This window comes from Labeo rohita, chromosome 13 (genome assembly GCF_022985175.1).
Source record: "Labeo rohita strain BAU-BD-2019 chromosome 13, IGBB_LRoh.1.0, whole genome shotgun sequence".
Lineage (NCBI taxonomy): Eukaryota > Metazoa > Chordata > Actinopteri > Cypriniformes > Cyprinidae > Labeo > Labeo rohita.
Window position 1 is genome coordinate 28,204,450 of NC_066881.1, and position 21,113 is coordinate 28,225,562.

General features: G+C 36.6%; 1 protein-coding gene across 1 annotated transcript in view; it reads left to right on the forward strand.

Annotated features, from left to right (window-relative positions):
• The first annotated feature begins 230 nt into the window (after positions 1-230).
• hpse2 (heparanase 2) overlaps positions 231-21,113 on the forward strand; it is a 92,212-nt gene continuing 71,329 nt past the window's right edge. The window contains exons 1-3 of the mRNA XM_051125356.1: positions 231-595; positions 3,311-3,465; positions 3,850-4,011. Of these exons, the coding sequence (XP_050981313.1) occupies positions 345-595; positions 3,311-3,465; positions 3,850-4,011 (568 nt within the window). The 5' untranslated portion in view covers positions 231-344. The remainder of the gene's footprint in view (positions 596-3,310; positions 3,466-3,849; positions 4,012-21,113) is intronic.

The following is a 21,113-nucleotide window of genomic DNA, read 5'->3' on the forward strand; positions in this document are numbered from 1 at the left end:
CTTCCTCTTATTATTATTTTTTTTTACATACAGAGTAGTTATGCTTCCGATCCCCCCCAACTGAAGAAGCTACTGTTAAATAAGAGTCATCTTACCTTTAAGAGCTGTTGCGTTACTACAGAGGGCGGTGCAGGGGCAGCAGTGCGATGGAGGCTGGCCCTGGGGCGTGAGTTTACTCCAGCTAACTCCAAAACAGCTGAAGACAGGGGGGCTGAAAGAGACACCAGTGATCCTAGCTCAAGGAGGGGCATAAAAACACTTCAGGTGCTTTTTGATCGTGTTTTATAAGGAGATCTCTGCTGGATCTCCCTCACTGCGCTCCGCCCGGTGCTTGAGGACAGAAGATGCCCAGGCAGTTCCTCTGCCCAGTGTTCGGCTCGTCACTGTGGTTGGCACTGATACTCCAGTCTCTCATTTCCTCCGCCGCTACCTACAGGAGACCAGTGTCCGGAGGGAAGAGACAGAGCTTTCTGGAGAGAACCTTGATTTTACTGGACGTGAATACTCGAAGCCCGGTCAAAGTTTTGAATGACAACTTCCTCTCGTTGCAGTTGGATCCATCTATCGTAAAGGATGGCTGGCTGGACTTCTTAAGGTATTACAGATTCACAATTACATTCATCCTACGGCCGATGATGCTTTGGTGATGCTGAAGTGTTTATGTTGAATTAGAAAGATCCTACTGGAGAAGACGTCCTAAGCTGGTAGGTGTGTTTTAGAACATGGTAGCTGGTTTAAAGCTGGTCCAAGACCATGTTGGACTAGCAACATACCATCTTAAAGTGGTCAAGCTGGACCAGATAGTCACCAGCCAGAAACCATCTTCCATGTTCCAAGTACAGCTACCCGGCTTAAACTGGATTTTCCAACAGGAACGCTAGACATTATCAGTGAATCTTTCCAATACCATATAACTTCCCAAACACGTAATACTACTATTTTCACCACTTTTTACCGATCAACCAATGTCTTGAACACACTGTTATATACATTGCCACGTTTTTCTAATGATAGGCTACTACAAAACCCATGTACGCTTATCAGACGTTTATTTTCACTGATAAACTTCATGTTTAGTTCTCTTTGGAGACATAATAGTCATTCTATTCGGCTTACGGTGTTATCATGAAAAATACCAGCGTAGCCTTTACTTGTATATCCATCTTCGCACTTTTAGACAATAATTTTACACGTGAAGTAGAATTCAACATGTTTACGCGCAGTGTTTAAAAAAACATCTGTTGAATCCCAATGAAACGGTGTTGTGGGATGAGCTTCGCCCGTGAGCCTATCTCTCTAGACCACATACGAATATGAATTTATATATTAGAGCGCGAAACGTGAATTTACGCGCAGATTTGAATGGTTGTGTTAATTTGCACACCAGGGCTTGACCTGGAAGTGAATATGAGTGTCCCAGCCCCCAGAGGAGAAAAGACACAAAACCATACGGAGAACCGAAATGTAAGTGTCTTTCGTAGCCCCGAACAGGTTTCAGTATCGATGTAGTGTTTACTACCGATGTATTACCAAATAATAATTATTATTATAGTCAGGACGAGCTGTTGGAAAAAATAGAATTTAAGAAGTATCCCACATAAATCTGAACCCCAATCTGCTGTCGTGGCATTATTGTTGGTTTTCTAAAGTGTACAGTTCAAGTTCAAGCAGATGTATTGGTAAAGCAGTCAAAGGGGTTTGTTTGGGTTTTTGCGTACTTCATTTCTTTTAACATATGGAAAGAAATCAGGACTGAATAATAGCGTAATCTGACGTTTATATCCACGACCACGACATTCAAATTCATGTTATTTTTTTGCCATCTTATATGGTGTGAGGATAGCTGTTTAACAGATTTGAGATAATAGTGATATTATGTTTAACTAAACACATGCTTGCGTTAAGAATGAACGTTTTAATCATGTTAATGCTAATGGTAATAATAATAACAATGTTGAATTATGTGTATGCAAATATGTTGTAATTATTATCGCTATTTTTCTGCCGTCAGCTGCGCTAATATTTAGTTCTTTTTAATTGTTAGATTCTAGTCGTTGTAATTTCCCCAAAATAACATGCTTAGTCATGCTTCATGCTTGGTCTGATTAAAATGTAATTATTCACACTATTAAGCTTGACACCAGATGTGCGAAATGTGAGTTTGTGTGCCGCTGCTTATTCAACTTTTCTCTTTCCGAAATGTATTTTCTGAAAATCAGTTTCGGCCCACCGTCCAAACACAGGCTTCACCGATTAAAGTTTGTGGTAATTTAGCTCGTTTCTGCCTTTCACAAAATATTATAAAACAATTCACAACGTACATTTATTTTATTTTATTTCACTCCTAGACTGTTTTATTTTAGTCTTCTTTTATTTTATCTGTTGTTTTTTAAGTTCTTTACGCTCAAAGGCAAGGCAAGGCGAAGGAATATTTGCGCAATTTATAGGCCTACTTTTATGTGCACCTTTTACAGCTTCTCCTTTTACGACTGGTACCGTATTATGTCTCATTATTTAGGAAAGCACTAAAGAAGAAGCTGGTATTTATTTATTTAGAAAGAAACGAGCGTTTAGCACAACAGGCTGCAGCTCTGTGTACAATAATCTGCTGTTGATTTCAGCACTGCGGCCTAAAACACAATCATACATTACACTAAATCTGCTGAACGTCAGTTTCCGTAAGAAACTTATGCACCAATCTAATGGCGAAAACCAGGTTGCTGCTGACAAATAAAAAAATGTCAAATAAACAAAATAAAAGTTTTTAATTATTGAGCTTTGAGATACTACTGCCTTGTTCTGCTCTGAAAATGATCCCGTTTTCTGGTGTCGGCATTACGGACTTTACATGTTCAAATAAAATAAGTGTCGCATACAGTGTATATGTACTGTATAATATGTTATGTATTCTGTATATGTTGTTTAATGTGTATATATATAATATTCATATAATTTGAAAGGACATAGACAATATAAACAAGCCTTAAAGAAAAAAATTCTCATAGTGAAAAATCATAAAGAAAAGCTCTCTTTGTGATTTTATGCAATGTACAAAGTCTAATCAGGTAATCTAAATAGCTTCATATGGTCACATTTAAACTGACATGTTTTATCAAGTAAAAATATGACTAAATTCACTTGACTGCTTTCCTTAAAAGACTCTGTGAAAATAACTACTTAAGACTGAACAAATTAAATTATGTACAGACAGCTCCTTAAGGTAACCACTGCTAATTTGTACTTTGTACAGTGAAGTATTGTTGTAGCCCTTTCAGGTTTCTCTGTAATCTACATCTTTCTGTATCCACAGCTCCAAGCGGTTAGTCACTCTGGCACGGGGACTCTCTCCTGCTTATTTGAGGTTTGGGGGCAAACGGACCGACTTTCTCCAGTTTCATAACCTGAAGAATCTTGCAAAGTTTAGAGGGCCCGGACCAGACTATTACCTCAAAAACTATGAAGATGGTGAGGTCTGATTTGGTCATTTTCACTTAGGCAGGTATTTTGCACATTGATTAAGAAGTTTAATTTAGGTTTCAGAAAAATTCTAGAAATACTGCTTGGAATAACACATTAAAGTGGAGTTGTTTCATACTATGTGCACAAATATGCATGCATAATCCTAAAATATACTTAAATAAATATTGATGCATTTATTTAGTGCATGCCTGTTGGAAAAAATGGCTTTTTAATTACTCTGACTTTTTATCAATAAACATGGAAGAGAAAGAAATACATTTTGAGTATCTAGTAAACATGTCCACAATGCAAACCACATGCATTACGCTTTTAGTGGTTAGTTTGTCCTCTTGTTTGTACTCCAAAAGCATTCTCGCGGTTTCCATGCAGACATAGTGCGCAGTGACTTCGCTCTGGACAAACAAAAGGGTTGCAAGCTGGCCAGCCACCCAGACATGATGCTGGAACTGCAGCGGGAGAAAGCGGCTCAGATGCAACAGGTTTTGTTGAAAGAACAGCTCTCCAACATCTACAGCGACGTCACATTAACAGGTAGGAGATTACAGCAACATCCAGATACTGAGCTAATACAGTTTATATCAAGGTTAGGCTTTGTTATTTATACAAATGCTGTCACTGGTGCGCTATCCTAAGGTACAAAAGCTAAAAGGTACATCTTTTTGTACTTTATTTATCCCTAAATGCTTTGAAAGTGTACCGCCCCAGTAACAGTTTGTACCTTTTTTCAGAGAGCGTATTGAATGGTGCATATTATTAGTGACAACACTGAAGAAAAGATTTTTAAAGTCAGTAGGAAGCTTTAGTCCTTCAGGGCTGTGTTGTCTTTGCTGCTTTCTGTGTTTATGGTTCGGTTTTATGTTGTTTAAGCTTGTCTGAACTACGCTGAGTTGTTTTGTCTCGTTGATGTCCAGGATCATAGGTACTCGAACAAATGCAGTGATGTAATTGTTGCTGCTTGTTCCAGAAACGCATAGGTTTAAAATGATGAGAGACAGGACGGTCCGGCAAACAGTCAGCCAAGCATATGGTTTTATTGATCACTTTCAACAGCTGTGCTTTGCCTGTTTGTAAATCCAGTGTCCAATTTCAGATTTCATAGTCTCACACACAGACACTGTCCCAAATGTTCAGATCATTTTATGGGGAAATAAATGTTTGAAAGGCAGAAACCTCTGAGGATTTGTCAGAGACCTTTGTAGTTCCGAAAATGTCAGATCAAGGATTGAATGAAGCTGAATGATGACATATACAAAAGACCAGCTGACATTGATTTTAGAAGTGACACTTTGTAAAAGCACTTGCTATTGGAATCAGGTCAGTAGTATCTTTTCTGTGCATAGTTAAAAAAATGTGTTTTGGTTGGATCAGGTGTGATATTTTGTTTGGATCATGCTGTGATTTTTGTTGCAGAGACACTGTTGTTAATTTAATTCTGATTCAACTGGAAGGGAATTATTTTGGGGGGGTTTTCTTTAACAGACCTGCTTTTTTTGTGTAAACGCCATTGTTTTATTATTATAATCGTTGCAGTAATCTCAATGTAAACTCAAATCACTATCAGGAACAGTCAACCAGAGAGAGATTATTTGTTTAAAGCAGATTTAGTGTGGAAAGATTGTGCTAAGTTTTATGTCAGGCACTGTGCGAGTTCCAGTGCGGGTCACGCCGCACATTTTCTTATTAATACTGATATTTAAGCTCAGATGAGAGTTTCTGAACTGCACTTGGCATTAAACAGTTGTACGTCCATTTCTAATCCGTTACCGTCTTCAAGCCAGATTCAGCAAAAAGCACTCTAACTTTCACCCTTATTTTCCAAACAATTTTTTAGGCACATCTGCGTTTGACAAGGCGGCTGTAAGAGGAATTAGAACTAAACACACTTAGCAAAGGAATCTCTCCCTCCATGGATCTCAGCATGTGTGCTGTAGCAAAGAACCCGTCGTGTGCATGACTGATTGGTGAGAATGAAGACACCTGGGTGAACGGCAAAGACGTCTGTTAGCAATCAGGACGCCCCCTGCGCAGTCACTGGCAGGTGGCAGGGGAATTGCAGTGAGATAGCCCTGCCCCATCCATTTCTCCTCCGCACAGGTCGGCTTTTCTGACCCTTTCTCATTAGAGCTATCAGTAATAGGCGCGAAAGCCCCCTGCCAGTTAAAACAAACCGTGGTGAGACAAGCCCAAGGTCATACTAGCTTTCACCTCTACACTCGCTACAGTTTAGTCCAGTTTAGTTAAAGCAAACCATCTGAGACAAGTCGAGGTCAGGGCGCTCAAAGCTCTCAAATTGCTACAGTTTCACAACGCTTTTACGTTCCATGATGCTGCCTGTTGTTTAAGCTGCTTATTCACTGCATGCGTTTTCAGAATTCAGTCATTGTTATTTTGTTACAGTTATAAAAGATTTGCATTTCCTGGGAAAGAACTTTTTTTTTTAATCCATAAAAGCCTACTGATATGATATGTGACCCTGGACCACAAAACCAGTTTTAAGTCGCTGGGGTTTATTTGTAGCAATAGCCAAAAATACATTGTATGGGTCAAAATTATAGATTTTTCTTTCATGCCAAAAATCATTAGGAAATTAAGTAAAGACCATGTTCCATGAAGATATTTTGCAAATTTCCTACTGTAAATATATCAAAACGTAATTTTTTGATTAGTAATATGCATTGCAAAGAACTTAATTTGGAAAAATTTAAAGGTGATTTTTTTTTTTTGCACCCTCAGATTCCATATACTGAAATAGTTGTATCTCGGCCAAATATTGTTCTATCATAACAAACCATACATCGATGGAAAGCTTATTTATTCAGCTTTCAGATGATGTATAAAGCTCAATTTTGAAAAATTGACACTTATGACTGGTTTTGTGGTCCAGGGTCACATATTTGGTACATGAATTTCTAAGGCCTCTAAATTATCAACATGTTGCACACAAACTATTACATATCTTCTGTCATTTATAGCAAGTTACAGCCAATTTTGTATAATTGTAAAAATGTCCACCTTCAGGTTCTGTGAGATAACTTTTATATTGTTAGTAGGCCTAATATTTGAAGTAGAATACTTGATAGACTGAAGCAACTTAGAAAATAATTTTCAGAAAAATGTTAAAATGTGACATCATAAAAATAAGTATTTAAATAACATCTAACACCGTGTCTACACTGGACGCGACAGCTATCGCGCCGCGCCGCAACAGCTAAAGTCTGTCTACATTGGACGCGACAAAGCGACCGTCGCAAATCATTTGAACTTTGTGTGAGCACGTCATAAATAGAACGCAGCAGAAGTGTACTGTCGGGGATTCGTGTTCTGCATCCAGTGTAGACAGCATCACTGATTCTAATGGGTTCTACTGTATTTTGTCGCGCCGCGCAGCTCGCGTCCGGTGTAGACACGGTGTTACAAGGAAACGATTACCAGTTTGGCAATAAATCATAATAAAACTCCTCATTGTAAGTATTATTTTAATTATTATCAAAACCATATTCGATTACCGCGATTTGAACAATTCAGGATAAATACTGTCCAGCATAAAGCAGAGTTTCAAATAACAGTCTCAAGTGGGCAAAGCGCAGAGTAGTTTTGTTTTGTGTGAAAACATGGGGGAAAGATGTAAGATTTAAAAGAGTGCTATGGGAATCATACAAATGAATATTTGAATGAATTAATTATTATCAATGTACCTACCCCTGAAGGTTCTGACTGTCTTCAGAAAAGATTCTATGGCCCAAGACCTGTCACTCGTATATTTTTGAATGGGGAAAGATGCAACGCTCATTATGGCCGCGAAGCCCCGCTGTCTTAATGAAAGAGCCAATCGTTGATTAGTAAAGTCAGCGCGTCACTGCAGCTGCAGTTAGAAGTCCCGGTTGCTATGGAAAGAGTCAGCGTTATGAGACGTGAGCTCAATACTGCGCATGCGTACTATCTGATGTACCCGGGGGAAAAAAGCTTTTTGCTATTGGAGCATAAGGAGCTATATTTATGAGGCAGTGTCAGATTTCATTGGTGTTTTAAAATAAAGGGACTTACAGCTGTTCTAATTCTTCTGTTCAATAAGCGCCACCACGTGTCAGAGAGTAGATTTACAGAGAGTTATTTTTACATTCAGTCTATGTGCAGTTGAAAGGATACGGCTACGGCTGGAAGTGACGCAAAATCTCGCCATAAACTAACAATAAATTTAAATATCGGATTGTGTTTTATTAAAGTCTACGCTTCAACCCTAAGCCTTGCTTTCAATAATGCAAATACAGTAATTACTTGTTGTTCAGTATGACAAAAATGATGCAATACAGATATGCGCATGCCCAGTAAGCCCTGGTAGGACATTCTAGCTGTAGTTGTACATTTGCCCTGCTGTAAATTTTGACTGGATGATGAAAAACAAACTTATGTGGATTCTACACTTTTAAACAATTCAGATAAGGTATCTAGAATTATTTATGGAACAGATGAAGTACATACAGGCTAATCATTTATTAATCAGTTATCATTTTGACTTAACCCCTTTCTTTATTTAAAGCCTGAAATGTGAGGTTTACTATTTTATTAGACTTTTTCACTGCTTATGTTGTTAGATAAACTGTTGTCAGTCATGTTGTCTTAAAATCTGGACATCATATGTAATGTTATAGTTTTAGTGTTTATGCAAACAAACAGTGAATGTATTTGTTGTTTGTGAAACGATTTATTTGTCTGTACTATTTGAACATTTCCAGCACATTTTAACAATACCGTGATAAAATCGACAACCATGATAATTTTGGTCACTATAATCGTGGTGATAAATTTTAATACAGTTTCGTCTCTATAACTTACTAATAGTAATTTTAATGATATTATTGAGTGAAGTAGTGATAACATTAATATTTATCTGTCAAATTGTTTTATTTATCCAAATAAATGTAGCTGCACCAAATTAAATAGTTTTGTTCAGTTTGGGCCTCTGATTAAAATTGAGTATGAGAGTACATAATTCTCTTATGTCATAATGTATGAGCCATAAAAGCCTGATATGATGCTTAACAACAACAACAATTTTTTTTTTTTTTGTCCAAAGGTTAAATTATGTAGTTTGAAAAATACATTTTTCAGATTATTATTATTTAATTTTTCAGGCTTTATAGGGTTAACTTGTCACTGATGGGCTGCCATTTTGAGATTATCTGAACAGCAAAAAAATACTTGGCTGACTGGAGATACAACATCTGCTATTTTTAGCTACAAAACTGTTGCTTTTGCATGACATCGAGGAGCATGTCTTCCAGCACAATTTAGGGCATCTTTAAAGTTTTGTACTTTCATTTGGATAAAGAAAATGCTCTGTTATAGCTGTTTAGCAGATGTCATGACACTCAGCAAGTGATTCATTTTCTATAGGCTTTGCATGAGAATCAGTATGCAACATAACACATTCAGCAATATGGTTAAATAGATGCAAGAAAGAAAAGATCAATTGCGTTTCAGTATGCAAAATGATTTAAAAAAAAAAAAAGACATTAAAAACAACATTGTATTCATTTAGCAGAACTACACATTTAATATTAAGTGGTTACATTAAGATGTCATCACTTTTGCTTGCAATTTGAATGGTGGACATTATATAATTTACAGAATGAGAGGTTTTAATGTTCACAAAAACATAGCACAACTAAGGCTGAAATGACCTAAGATACATACAGTATAGTATATACGTGCAGGCTAAATTGTTTGCAGAAATTGAATACTTAGGGTTGGGTATTTAAAACAAACCCAAACCAGAATGTTTGAGAAATATCATTCCAGTGCATTATTGAATTGACCAGTGAAACATTCACCTTTAAAAATGGTTTATTTGAACATTGTAACCGTGTATTTCATCAGTGTGTTAGTTTCCAGTGCTGATGGATTCGTGAATATCATAGCATTCATAACCCCACTACAGATGTATATATCATTCAGTACAAACAGACATATTAAGTATGATAAATATCCACAGTACACCTCTTCAAATGACTTATGCTCGCTTTGTTCGTATCCCGTTCCTGGAAACGTCTCTCTTCCAAATGCACCGAGTGAAGTGTCAACTGATATGTAGCTAAATGCGCTGAAGGTAAATTCCATTGTGAGTTTGGCTGTAGAGGGCTTTATATTTGTCATCGTGTGATTCTCGGCGTATCCGAGGTCATGGTGCACTTTAGATTCGTCTGCTGGTTTGCCAGACTCTCAGGAGAGCAGCATTCATCATAAATAACTGTCCCTTTAAATCATATGAGTTTCCTTGCTTTTGCTCTCTGCTAAAAACATTTCTCTTACATCCACTTAAAAACATGAGGGAGTCTGTCTGCATGATGCTAGCATGTTAAAATGCAGCATAGCTATATTCAAAGCTATTTCCTGCCTGTTTGCTTTAAGACAAATGACAGGAAGTTGTCCAGTGAGGGCAGTTTGGATATTAGCTAGCTGACGGTTAGCCTTTAGCCTCTCATTTTCGTTGACAGCAGTAACTGCTCGAGTCCTCAAATAGTCATTAAAAGTAAGGAAATGTCATGAAAATGGGCTAGAGGTGGGGAAACCTCCTGTAATCGTTCTGCGTACAATAAACGCTTCGATTTCGACAAAAATGAGGAGTGGCTTTGACCAGATGCAGTCTGAAGTGAGATGGTGCCATTTCACAACACTGCGTCATTTGTTTTCCCTCCGCAAGTGTGGGTAACATGCCCATGTTGCTCAGAATTGCTTTTTGGCTCGTTGAGCCCAAGTTTTTGTCCAGTTGAAAACGTTTGCTCCGGAGTTGGGCGGTTATCATTGAAATGATTGCTGGAGTATTTTGATGAATACCGCATGGCAGAATTTCATTTGCCAGTCATCGAATAGTCTTCCTGTCCTCTTCTCTCTTCTTGTGCTTAAAGTGACACAAAGAGTTTGAAGACTTTTTCCTCCTCCCCCAGCAGCAGTGAAAACACACATGTGTGCACTCAACACAAACACAGTGAGTGCACGTAGAATAGTGTGCTAATGATAGATCTGAGGCTCTGACAGATGTTTCTGCCTGTGAAGGAAAACATGATTTTTTTTTTTCTATATCTGAGACATTAAGCAGATACTCACACACATGCTCAATATTCTCCAGAAGAGTCAAGAGCTGAATATATCTGTAGGCCATGCATACTTGCTTCACAATTGCATTTTCCTTTAGCTTGTTGCAAAGCTAATAAACAATATTCTGCAGTACATGTTAGTTTTTGAATTTAAATGGTTTGAATACTTATTTCATTTCGAGTCCACAAAAAACAGAATATTTAATATATGATCAAATTAGCTGAAAATGTACTCACCCTCAGATCATTCAAGATATAGATGAGCATTTCTACATTGGAACAGATTTGGAGAAATTACATCACATGTTCACTGTCACGAATATGGCCGGTGGCCTTCGGTCCGCTCACCACCAGATGTCGCCCATTCCATTGACATTCACACTTCACAGACTGTTGCACCACACCCCGGACTACGTTCCCCATCATCCATTGCGCTGATTACACACACAAAGCTGCATCCAATCAGACACACTATATAAGCCTTGAACTTCCTTTCTCTGTCCAAGTATTGTATTGCGTTTAGCACTCTCATAGTGTTAGCAATTATTATGGAGCCATTTCCTAGTTTCCTGTTTTGCATTCTCACCTGGTTATCTAATTTATTCTGTTTTGCTGCCTGCCATTTTGCCTAGCCCCTTGGATTACATTCGCCGTTAATCGACCCTCGCCTGTCTTGGATTGCTCTTGTGTCTTATCCTCATATACCTGTTTGCCGATGTTCGACCCTGCCTGCTTATGACCATGTCTCTGTTTTGTTTCAATAAAGCTTTGCATATGGATCCGCCCACTTCACATCTGTAATGGCTAGGCAAAAGACGAAAAAGACTAGACGAGATAACTAGGCGAGAATACAAAACACAGAAAACTAGGAAATGTCTCTGTAATAATTGGTAACACTATGAGTGCTAAACACAATACAATACTCGGCGATAGAGAAAGGAAGTCCAAGGCTTATATAGTGTGTCTGATTGGATGCAGCTGTGTGCGTAATCAGCGCAATGGATGATGGGGAACGTAGTCTGGGGTGTGGTGCAACAGTCTGTGTAATGTGAATGTCAATGGAATGAGAGAGCGACATCTGGGGGTGAGTGGACCGAAGGCCACCGGCCAGATTCGTGACATTCACCAACAGATCCTCTACAGTGAATGGGTGCCGTCAGAATGAGAGTCCAAACAGCTGATAAAAACATCACAATAATCCAAATGTAATCCATGTGATTTAAATTGATTAAAGTGTGAACAGCTGATAAAAACATCACAATAATCCAAATGTAATCCATGTGATTTAAATCAATCAGTTAATGTGTGAAAAGTAAATAGCTATTTGTAAGAAACAAATCCATTATTAAACCGTTATACTCTAAATTGTCCATAATCCATAATAAGGCATTCTCCACTGAAAAAGTCCATCTACTGTTGTCCTCAAACTCCACCGGCATATTTGTTTAGAACAGTTTGGGTCTGTTTTGCTTGTAAATGGTGCTTGATCTGAGCATATATCTCTCCTGATTCAGACTAAATGAATTTTTTTGCTAATATATTAACCAGAATCAGTGATTTTAAGTTGAAAATGTCTTGATGGATTTGTGTATTACAAACACACAGCTTTTCAATTCACGTTAATTGATGGACGGGAGTAGTGTGGATTACTTGTAGATTATTGTGATGTTTTTATCAGCTGTTTGGACTCTCATTCTAACGGCACCCATTCGCTGCAGAGGATCCATTGGTGAGCAGGTGATGTAATGCTAAATTTCTCCAAATCTATAATGATTTACAGATTTGGAGTGGTGAGTAAAGTTTCAGCTATTTTCATTTTGGGGGTGAAATATTGAAATATTGTGTGAAATATACACACTTTTTTTAATTCTGAATAAAGAAACTGCTTAATTATGGCTGGTTTGCAGGTTTTGTTGCAAGTGATTAATTTTCTATAGGCTTTGCATGAGAACCAGTATGCCACATAACACATTTAATAAATCACAGAAATATTCTTTATTTCAATTCTATAAAACCATATAGGGTGGCTTCAGGTTGATTTAAATGACTTGGAAAAAGTGTCCCAATCAACCTAAGGCCACCCTATTATTTAAAGCTGCATTCCATAACTTTTTTTTTTTGGTTAAAAATGATTCAAATTCAATAATTGAGCAAGTACATAATCAATCAGTGTTCAAAACTATCTCCTTACATTATCCTGATTCACAACGGTAAGATTGTAATAATGTTTTCTAATTTGAGTGGTTGGGGTCATTCGTCTTTTCATCCCAACTGAAATAAGATTATATTCCAGTTTTAAATGTGCATCTGATTACAGATACGTGGGATTACAGTCTTCTTACAAAAGATATGTATTTCAAAGAAAACAAGTTCTGGAACAATAAATTGCTTTTTGAGTTTAAAAGAACGATTTCTTTAGATGACATTTATTTGACGTCGTTTGATCTGAACTAACTTTGCATTCATTAGATTTAATCACCGATGCACTCTAAAAAATGCTGGGTTAAAAACAGTCCAACCCAGCGCTGGGTAAATATTGGACAGAACACATGCTGGGTTATTTTGACACAGCTGGCTAGGTTAAATGTTTTTACCAAACATGCTGGGTTATTTTTTTTTTTTTTTTTTTTTTCATTTTGGTTAAAAAAAAAAAAAAAAAAAAAAAAACCTAGCAATTTTTAGAGTGTGGTAATTATAAAACTTTTTTTTTTTTTAGTTGGTCAGAATAAAACTGGCAGACAATGTTACTTGCTTGTTCAGATTGCGTTTTTCAGTGAAACTGAAGGCAAAACTTACTTTTACAAACTGCAGCTTTATATGATTATTTAAATGAACTAAAATCTCTTGCAGCTGCTAGCAATGGCACAAGCACACTTGCATATGTATGTGTTAATTAGCAAAGAGACTATAACTGCTCTGAAGTGTCCACATGCATTGCTTTTTAAGTAAAGCAATATATCGTTTTCCATCTTGGAGTTGTTTCACTAAGCTTGTTATGTTTTATGGAATTGCTTTCTTCTCCCAAAGAATTGTTGACTACTTCTTGCAGCAGCCTTTAAATAATTAACATTCATTGATGTTGCTATAAAATAAAAGGTTAATATTGCCATAATACAGATAAAGCAATATAAGGCAGTGCTTATTTTACTTTCTGACTATTCATTTTGTTATTTAGCATTATTATTTTTAGATGTAAGGAGAGAGAGAGATGTTGGCAACTAAGACGTGAACATTTGCAATCTTAGTGTGTGGCCTGAGGGAACAGGACTGTAAATAAATGAGACACTAATACATATAACAGACTCTTCTGAATGATTCCACACACATTTGGAATGACCATAAAACAACAACTGAACTGGAAAAATAAAATGTGCCACAACAGAAGGTTATGAAGACTGAGTGGGCTCTAGACATCTCGTAAATGTAACAAGAAACTGTCAGACTGCATGACTCTGATGATATTGCTGTTCAATTTGCCAAATTAAGTGATAAACTAGCCTTTAAATGAATTTGCAAGTAGAAACAGATAATAGCAGCATATTTACAATTTTCAAAATAATAAAAATAAACTGTGACCAAATGTTAAGAGAAAACAGATGTTTACAATGCTTGGAAAGAGCCGCAATTCCCTGCTGGGTACACAAACTCAATCTAATAATGATGTTAGCGTCAAAATTATCTGATGTGTATAAAATGGCATTTCAGATCTTAAATGCCTTGAAAATGAATTACATTTTTAGAAAATATCACATGGTTCAGTGTGGACCGTGTTTTTGCAATCAAAGAAGATGTGACTAATTCTGTTATTGTTTTTTAAATTGAGATCATCTTCATAATATTATATTTAATTTGACCATACATAAAGTACTGCGCATTTATAATACTTTGCAGTTGCCACATTACATTTGGAAGCGAAGCAAAACCTCGGGAACTACTGAGATCACTGACATGGCTGGAGAATATAATTTTATTCAAAGTTTGTTTTCTGAAATATAAGGTGGGCCAGGAGATTTTGTTTCAGTTTTCTCGTGAAGATAATATTTCTGCAGTTCTACAGCCAAATTCTGAGCCAGGACTCTGTGGGAACTGGACGGGCCACATTTTACAATTTTGCAACTAGCATTTCCCTTTAGTATCAAAATCGAGGAAATTAAAGATGACATGATACATTAATCTGCGTCTCTTTAGCAGCTTACCAAGTCACACATATTGGAGTTATTTGCCTGGCCTCGCCATGCAACACAAAATACCAAATAATAATCCAAGATAATCCCAGCAGAGGAGTTCCCTTTCCGGTGACCGTTATTAAGCCATGAGCTTTTAGTCTGTGAAGTTTCCTTTCATTTGATTCATTCATTTGATAGTGGGTTTTAAATGAGTCATCAGTCATGCACTCATTGTGCATGAGAACGGCATTGCAGCAGCTGCAGGTAGTTTAATACCACCCCTTCATAAACAAATATTAAACCGCTGCGATTCCCGAAGACATCTGTGTTCTTACCACATACGTTTCAAGTGCTGACATGACTAAAACCTTTATTAAAAATCAATAAAGAATGTAATTGCATGAAATGCTTTAACGAAATCGCCGTAGCAATCGCAAAATCTCAATGGGCTTCATTCATGAAACACGAGCAGAGCAAATTTCTGTGCAAATCGTTTGCAAAACCGTTGCAACGCAAATTGCTGCATTTAATTCAATTGGATTTCTGAATGTTTTACATAGAGATTCGTTCTGCTTGTGTTTCATGACTGAGGCCCAAAGGATTTCCCTTTGCGCACTAAAGTGCACTTATTTTTGTTCTTACATGGAGATTTATGCATTTTTTGATCATTTCAAGTTCCAAATATTATTTCAACTTTGGCAGTTATACACATCCGGATCCTAAAATCTGTTTGTAAGAGCAAAAATAAGTGCACTTTAGTGTGCACTTTAACTATTTAACAGTCAATTTTCTGTTCGCTGTCAATTCCACGTTCAAAACATACGTCCTTCATTACTTACAGACTTGTAGCGTTTCCCTAATTAAGCTGTCAGTGGATATTCACGAGCTTTGCCCCAGAGCACAGTATATTCAGTGTTTTTTAAGGAATTAGCATTGTTGGACATTTCGTTAATAGCCGACATCACAACGACTAAAGGAAGTGATTGTTGTGGCAGCTTGGCGTTATGTGAGGTGAAGTCTAGTTATATATTGCTGTGGTGATTTCACCTGGCAGCTTTGGTACTCTCAGCCTGGCTGGACGTTGATTTAACTAGTTTTAATGTTCCAAAGACCATCTGGCTTCACCACAAGTTCACCCTGCATGTTGAACTTTCTCCAGGAGAATTGCACGTGCATTGAAGTCAGGGTTGTGTGCCATTCTGAATTAAGACACTGAGAGTGAATTTTAATTTAATTTCAGATCCTGAGACAGAAGGCTTGATGAAGAATTGTAATATGAATTGAAATATGAAGAAAGCTTTTCAGCATGAATTATGCTGCAAACATGTTACGATATACACAGCATGTTGAGTATTTCCATATTTGCATATTTGATGCAAACATTTGATGCTTTTTATTTAGGCCAATATATTATTAAATACTTTAATATTGATAACACTTTAAGGTTCATTAGTTAAAATTTAGTTAACGTGAACTAAGAAAGAACAATACTTCTACAGCATTTATTAATTATAGTTGTGTGGTAATTTCAACATTACTAATGCTTTAAAATCAAAAGTTGTTAACATTAATGCACTGTGAATAAACATGAACTAACAATGAACGACTGTATCTTCATTAACTAACATGAACAAAGATGATTAAATACTGTAATAAATGTACTGATCATTGTTAGTTCATGTTAGTTAATACCTTAACTAACATTAAATAATGGAAGCTAAATTGTTATGTGTTACCATAATCAGAATAAAAAAAAAAAAAAAAAAGTACAAAATATAAAAAAAAATACTTTTTTAGTATTTTTTAGTAATACTTGTTAGTCAGCATTAACTTAAAATAAATAAATAAAACTTCTGTTAAATGAAAAATATTAAACAACATTAGTCGTAATTGTTTGATATTGCATGATTGTAAAGAAATATTAAAACATGGTGAATATTTTGTGACATTGTATGGCAACATTTTATTATTTTGAGACTCAGTATTGAACTTAGATTAGAGATATATTTCTAATCAGACAATATGCATCTTACATAAACAATATTTACAATACATAATCAAAATTATTGACATTTATTGGCATAATTAGTCAAAATTTAGGATATATTAGCAGTGAAATTGTTTTGTTGCAAAACATACTGTAAATACTGATGGAGTATTGAATCTCCTTTGCACGACATTGTTGAATTTCTTCCTGTGTGGTGTAAACATTACAACTCATGAATAGAAACGGAGACGAAACTTATAGAAACAGTAAAAGCTATATACTATTAAGCTCAGTAAAATACCTATTTTAATAAGAAAATAAGAATTCTTATTGTATTATTATTCTTGAATTCTTATGTTTCAATATTGCGTTTCAGAATAGGACATGATGATGTGGATATTATTCTGCTTGAAGATCTGATCCAATGCAGATCTTAGTGCAGGAAAGTAAGTGTATGTCAGTCTGCTATTTTAATATTCTGGCTGATCACAGGCTGCTGGCGTTGTCCTCCTCGCCATCACGCGTGGTTCTGTGATGTTTCAGACACAGGAGAGATTTGTGGCTCATGAACGTCTCATCTGATTTGTGTTCTCACTCCAGCGTGTATCAGGTTACTCTTTTCTTCTAGAGTATTTTTTTAATAGTACAGCTGCTGAACTCTTCCTTGGACTGTTCAGACTGAACAGAGACCCCAAGCTCAGTGGGTCTGCTGCAGAAATTTATTAAAACTGCCCAAAGATATGTGAATTATGTGAGGAGCTGGCTAGATCTAGATGTTACCACCTGTGGAGAGGGTGTTTTTCATTTTTATTTTCTTTGTCAGTAGTTGTTCTGCTCCTGCAATGCCGTTCAGGGATCATTAATCATTCGGATGCTTCTCGCTGAGGTCATTTTGATTTTAATTCTCATGTGTAATCTTTAGTCCCAAGATCAATATGGAGGCCAGAACCAAAACCATGGTTTGGCAGCCAGCACATCACACTAAAATCCTCTAACAAATATTGCTTTCTCCAGTGAAAAAATGAAAAAAAAGTCTTTGTCTGAATCAGGAGAGAAATATGCACAGATCAAGCACCCTTTAAACAGTCCAAAACACTTCTAAACAAATATGTCGATAGGTTTTGATGTGAGAAGATAACTCCTTTCCAATTCTGCTTGCCATTAAGTAAAAAACCCGGAGTAGGTTTGATGTCAACTTCTCCAAAACCAGTGATTAATTCTGCCTCTAAGTAACTAAAGCTTTGTTTATATAACACCTTTTAAAAGTAGTGTTTATAAAGCGCTTTACAGAAGAGAAGTGCAATGTGATTGTGTGACTTTTGGTGGTTTTGTCGGCCGATCAGATTGGAACTGTCTTGTGCCATATTTTTGTTTGCCGTATGGATTAGTGAGTGGACCGTAGGTGTGGTGTCTGAGACTGAGATCACGTTTAAACACTAGTGGGCCAAGGCCAAATGAGGTCATTGCACAATTCCTAGATATTACCATTGATAAGCACGATAGGAAGGTGTCCGTCCAAAAAACATTTCCAAAGTTTTGCTCTTTTGACACTGTTTATAGTTTCTCAGAGAGTGTGATGCCAAGCTTATGTTTGGAAATCTAGGATCTACTGTGCAGAACAGCCAAAAAAATGCTTTCATTTCTCCTGTTTTTTTTTCTTCCACGAAAAGTCTCGTTGTTAGATGACAAATAATGGTGTATACATTTTATGCAACTTAGAAAAGTGGATTCTATTTTTAGTTGAAAGAACAAGAAATTAAATTCATTTGCAGTCTCCAATTTCTCCCATTCCTGCCCAGCTATTTGTTTATTTGTAAATCCAGAGAATTTGCCAGAAGCCTGAATATTGACGTGTGGAATGCAGAACTATTGCTGCTCAGACTAACCATACAAACACAATTGTGCGTTTGTGTGTGCGTTCAGGAGAGTGTTTGTTAGAGTAGAGAGTGTTTCCAAAAGCACTAAAGGTTTGGATTAAAAGCTGTTTCTGAACAGCATGTAACAGCATTTTATATCATATTATGACTAAAGCATACATTCAGATTATTGCAACAACAAAAAAATCCCTAACATTTTATGGCATTTCACCCCAATATAGTGCAGTGAATTTTAAGATGTTTTGGCAAGGGAATTGTTTTTAAAAAGATGGATTTTCAAAGGATTAGTTCACTTCCAGAATAAAAATTTCTGGATAACTTACTAACCCCTATGTCATCCAAGATCTTCATGTCTAAGGTTTTTTTTTAATGTCTAAGGTTTTTGAGGTATACATTCCAGGATTTTTCTCCATATAGTGGACTTCAATGGGGTCAACAGGTTGAAAGTCCAAATTGCAGTTTCAATGCAGCTTCATCCCACCACAATCCCAGCTGAGGAATTAGGGCCTTATCTAGCAAATCGATTGGTCGTTTTATCAAAAATTAAAAATTGATATATTTTTAACCACAAATGCTCAAACGGCCTTTACAAAAAAGGTAAAACAGTGATGTCGGATCATTTTGAAGTTGGAGGAGAAAAATAGATGGAGTACACAGAGCAAGAATTAACCATGCATGACCTTTTTAAGATTGATTACGTAATGCGTGAAGATGTGCATCGCAGAGCTAGTGCAAGACAAGCATTTGAGGTTAAAAACTATATAATTTAATTTTTTTAGAAAATGATAGATTGTTTTGCTAGATAAGACTCTTATTCCTCGTCTGGGATTGTGTAGAGCCCTTTGAAGCTGCAGTGAAACTGCAGTTTGGATCTTCAACCTGTTCGGCACCATTGAAGTCCACTATGGAAAATCCTGAAATGTTTTCTTTGAAAAATTCATTTTTGACTGGAGACATTAACATCTTGGATAACATAGGGGTGAGTAAATGATCAGAAAGTGAACTAATCCTTTAATTTAAAAAAGCATTAGTTCAAAGGAATAGTTGCCCAAAAATGACAGTTTGGTCATAATTTGCTCATCTTTATGTCATTTAAAAGCTTTATGACTTAATTTCTTCTATAGATCACAAAAACAGTTGAAATGAAAGTATTGAATGAAAGTGAATGGTGACCGCAACTATCACTGTATTGAAAAAAGCAGCTTGGAAATTCTGTTGAATGTTTTTTTGTGTTAGCCAGAATAAAGAAAGTCATACAAGGTTGGAACAACACAAAGGTGAGTCTGAAACTAGAACCTTTGGGTTAGCGGGCCAGATGTTTCACCACATTTGTAGATTTGTGATTGGCTGGTCTGTTCTATGTTTCCTCTCAGGGTGCACTGTTAGAAGGCTGAAATCTATCAAGCTTTGAATTGAAATTATATGAACTGGCTGAAACAAAAATATGTGGATAAATGTCAGCACTCCAACAACAGTGCTAAGACCTCCGTGCACCTCAGATTCAGTAAGTTTTGATGAAACCGCGTGTGAAGAAAGCCGTATTCTGCAAGGAATTTTATAAGTCCATAAACATGTAATGAAATTTGCTCTGGTCTAGGGAACATGGGTAGGAAAAGTAAAATTGAGTTTTCTGTGGCAGACTGGAGTGCTTTAAAACAGCCTCCAGTCAGGAGGGGCTAACCAGAACCCCTCTGCTTTATTTTGTTCACTTTAAACTTGAGTGGCAAGACCTGACGGCTCTAAGGAAAGGCAGATGGAGACTGGGCACGGCATGAGGCCAACAGATCACCTCTACAGTGCGGGAGCCCCATGCATTGTGCTAATGTTATTAGCACAGTTAGTGCTAAACATTTTAATAATTGCAACATCAATGTCATCATTGCTCTTTGGAGGTATTTATACATAAAGTGTAATTCTAGATTCTAAAAACAATAATCTTGTTGCATGCAATATTGATATATAGACAGTTTTAAAAGAGTCATCGGATGCAAAATTCACTTTTACATGGTGTTTGCATATAAATTTGTCTTAGCAAAGTGTGTACGCAACCACCCTACAATGATTAAAAACAAAATCATTCACTCTTTTTTTTTAATTCTCAAAAAACCTAAACGGTCTCAATTATCAAGCCGTTTTGATTTTCTGAGCAGTATGATGTCATATTGCTCAAGCTCCGCCCACGACCGCTGACGGACTGTCCCGTATTAGTGTATTTCCGCCCTCAACCAGTTGTACAAGCTCGAGCAAAGCAATACAGGTGTTTTGTAATTGGATGTAAAAGTGAACATAAGAGTCTTCATTTTCTTCCAACATCAGAGTTACAGAGGATGCCGTGGATTAGTTTTGTTTTTGATGGTAAAGCACCGCCTAAATGCACAAAAAATGGGTGAGAAGTGAGAAGTATCTCATTATCATTTAAAGAAACATGCACTGAAACGGGTTGCTGTGAACAGAGCTGTTTTTGACAAGGTAAAAAGAGTGTTGTTTTACACAGCCATACACAGGATTT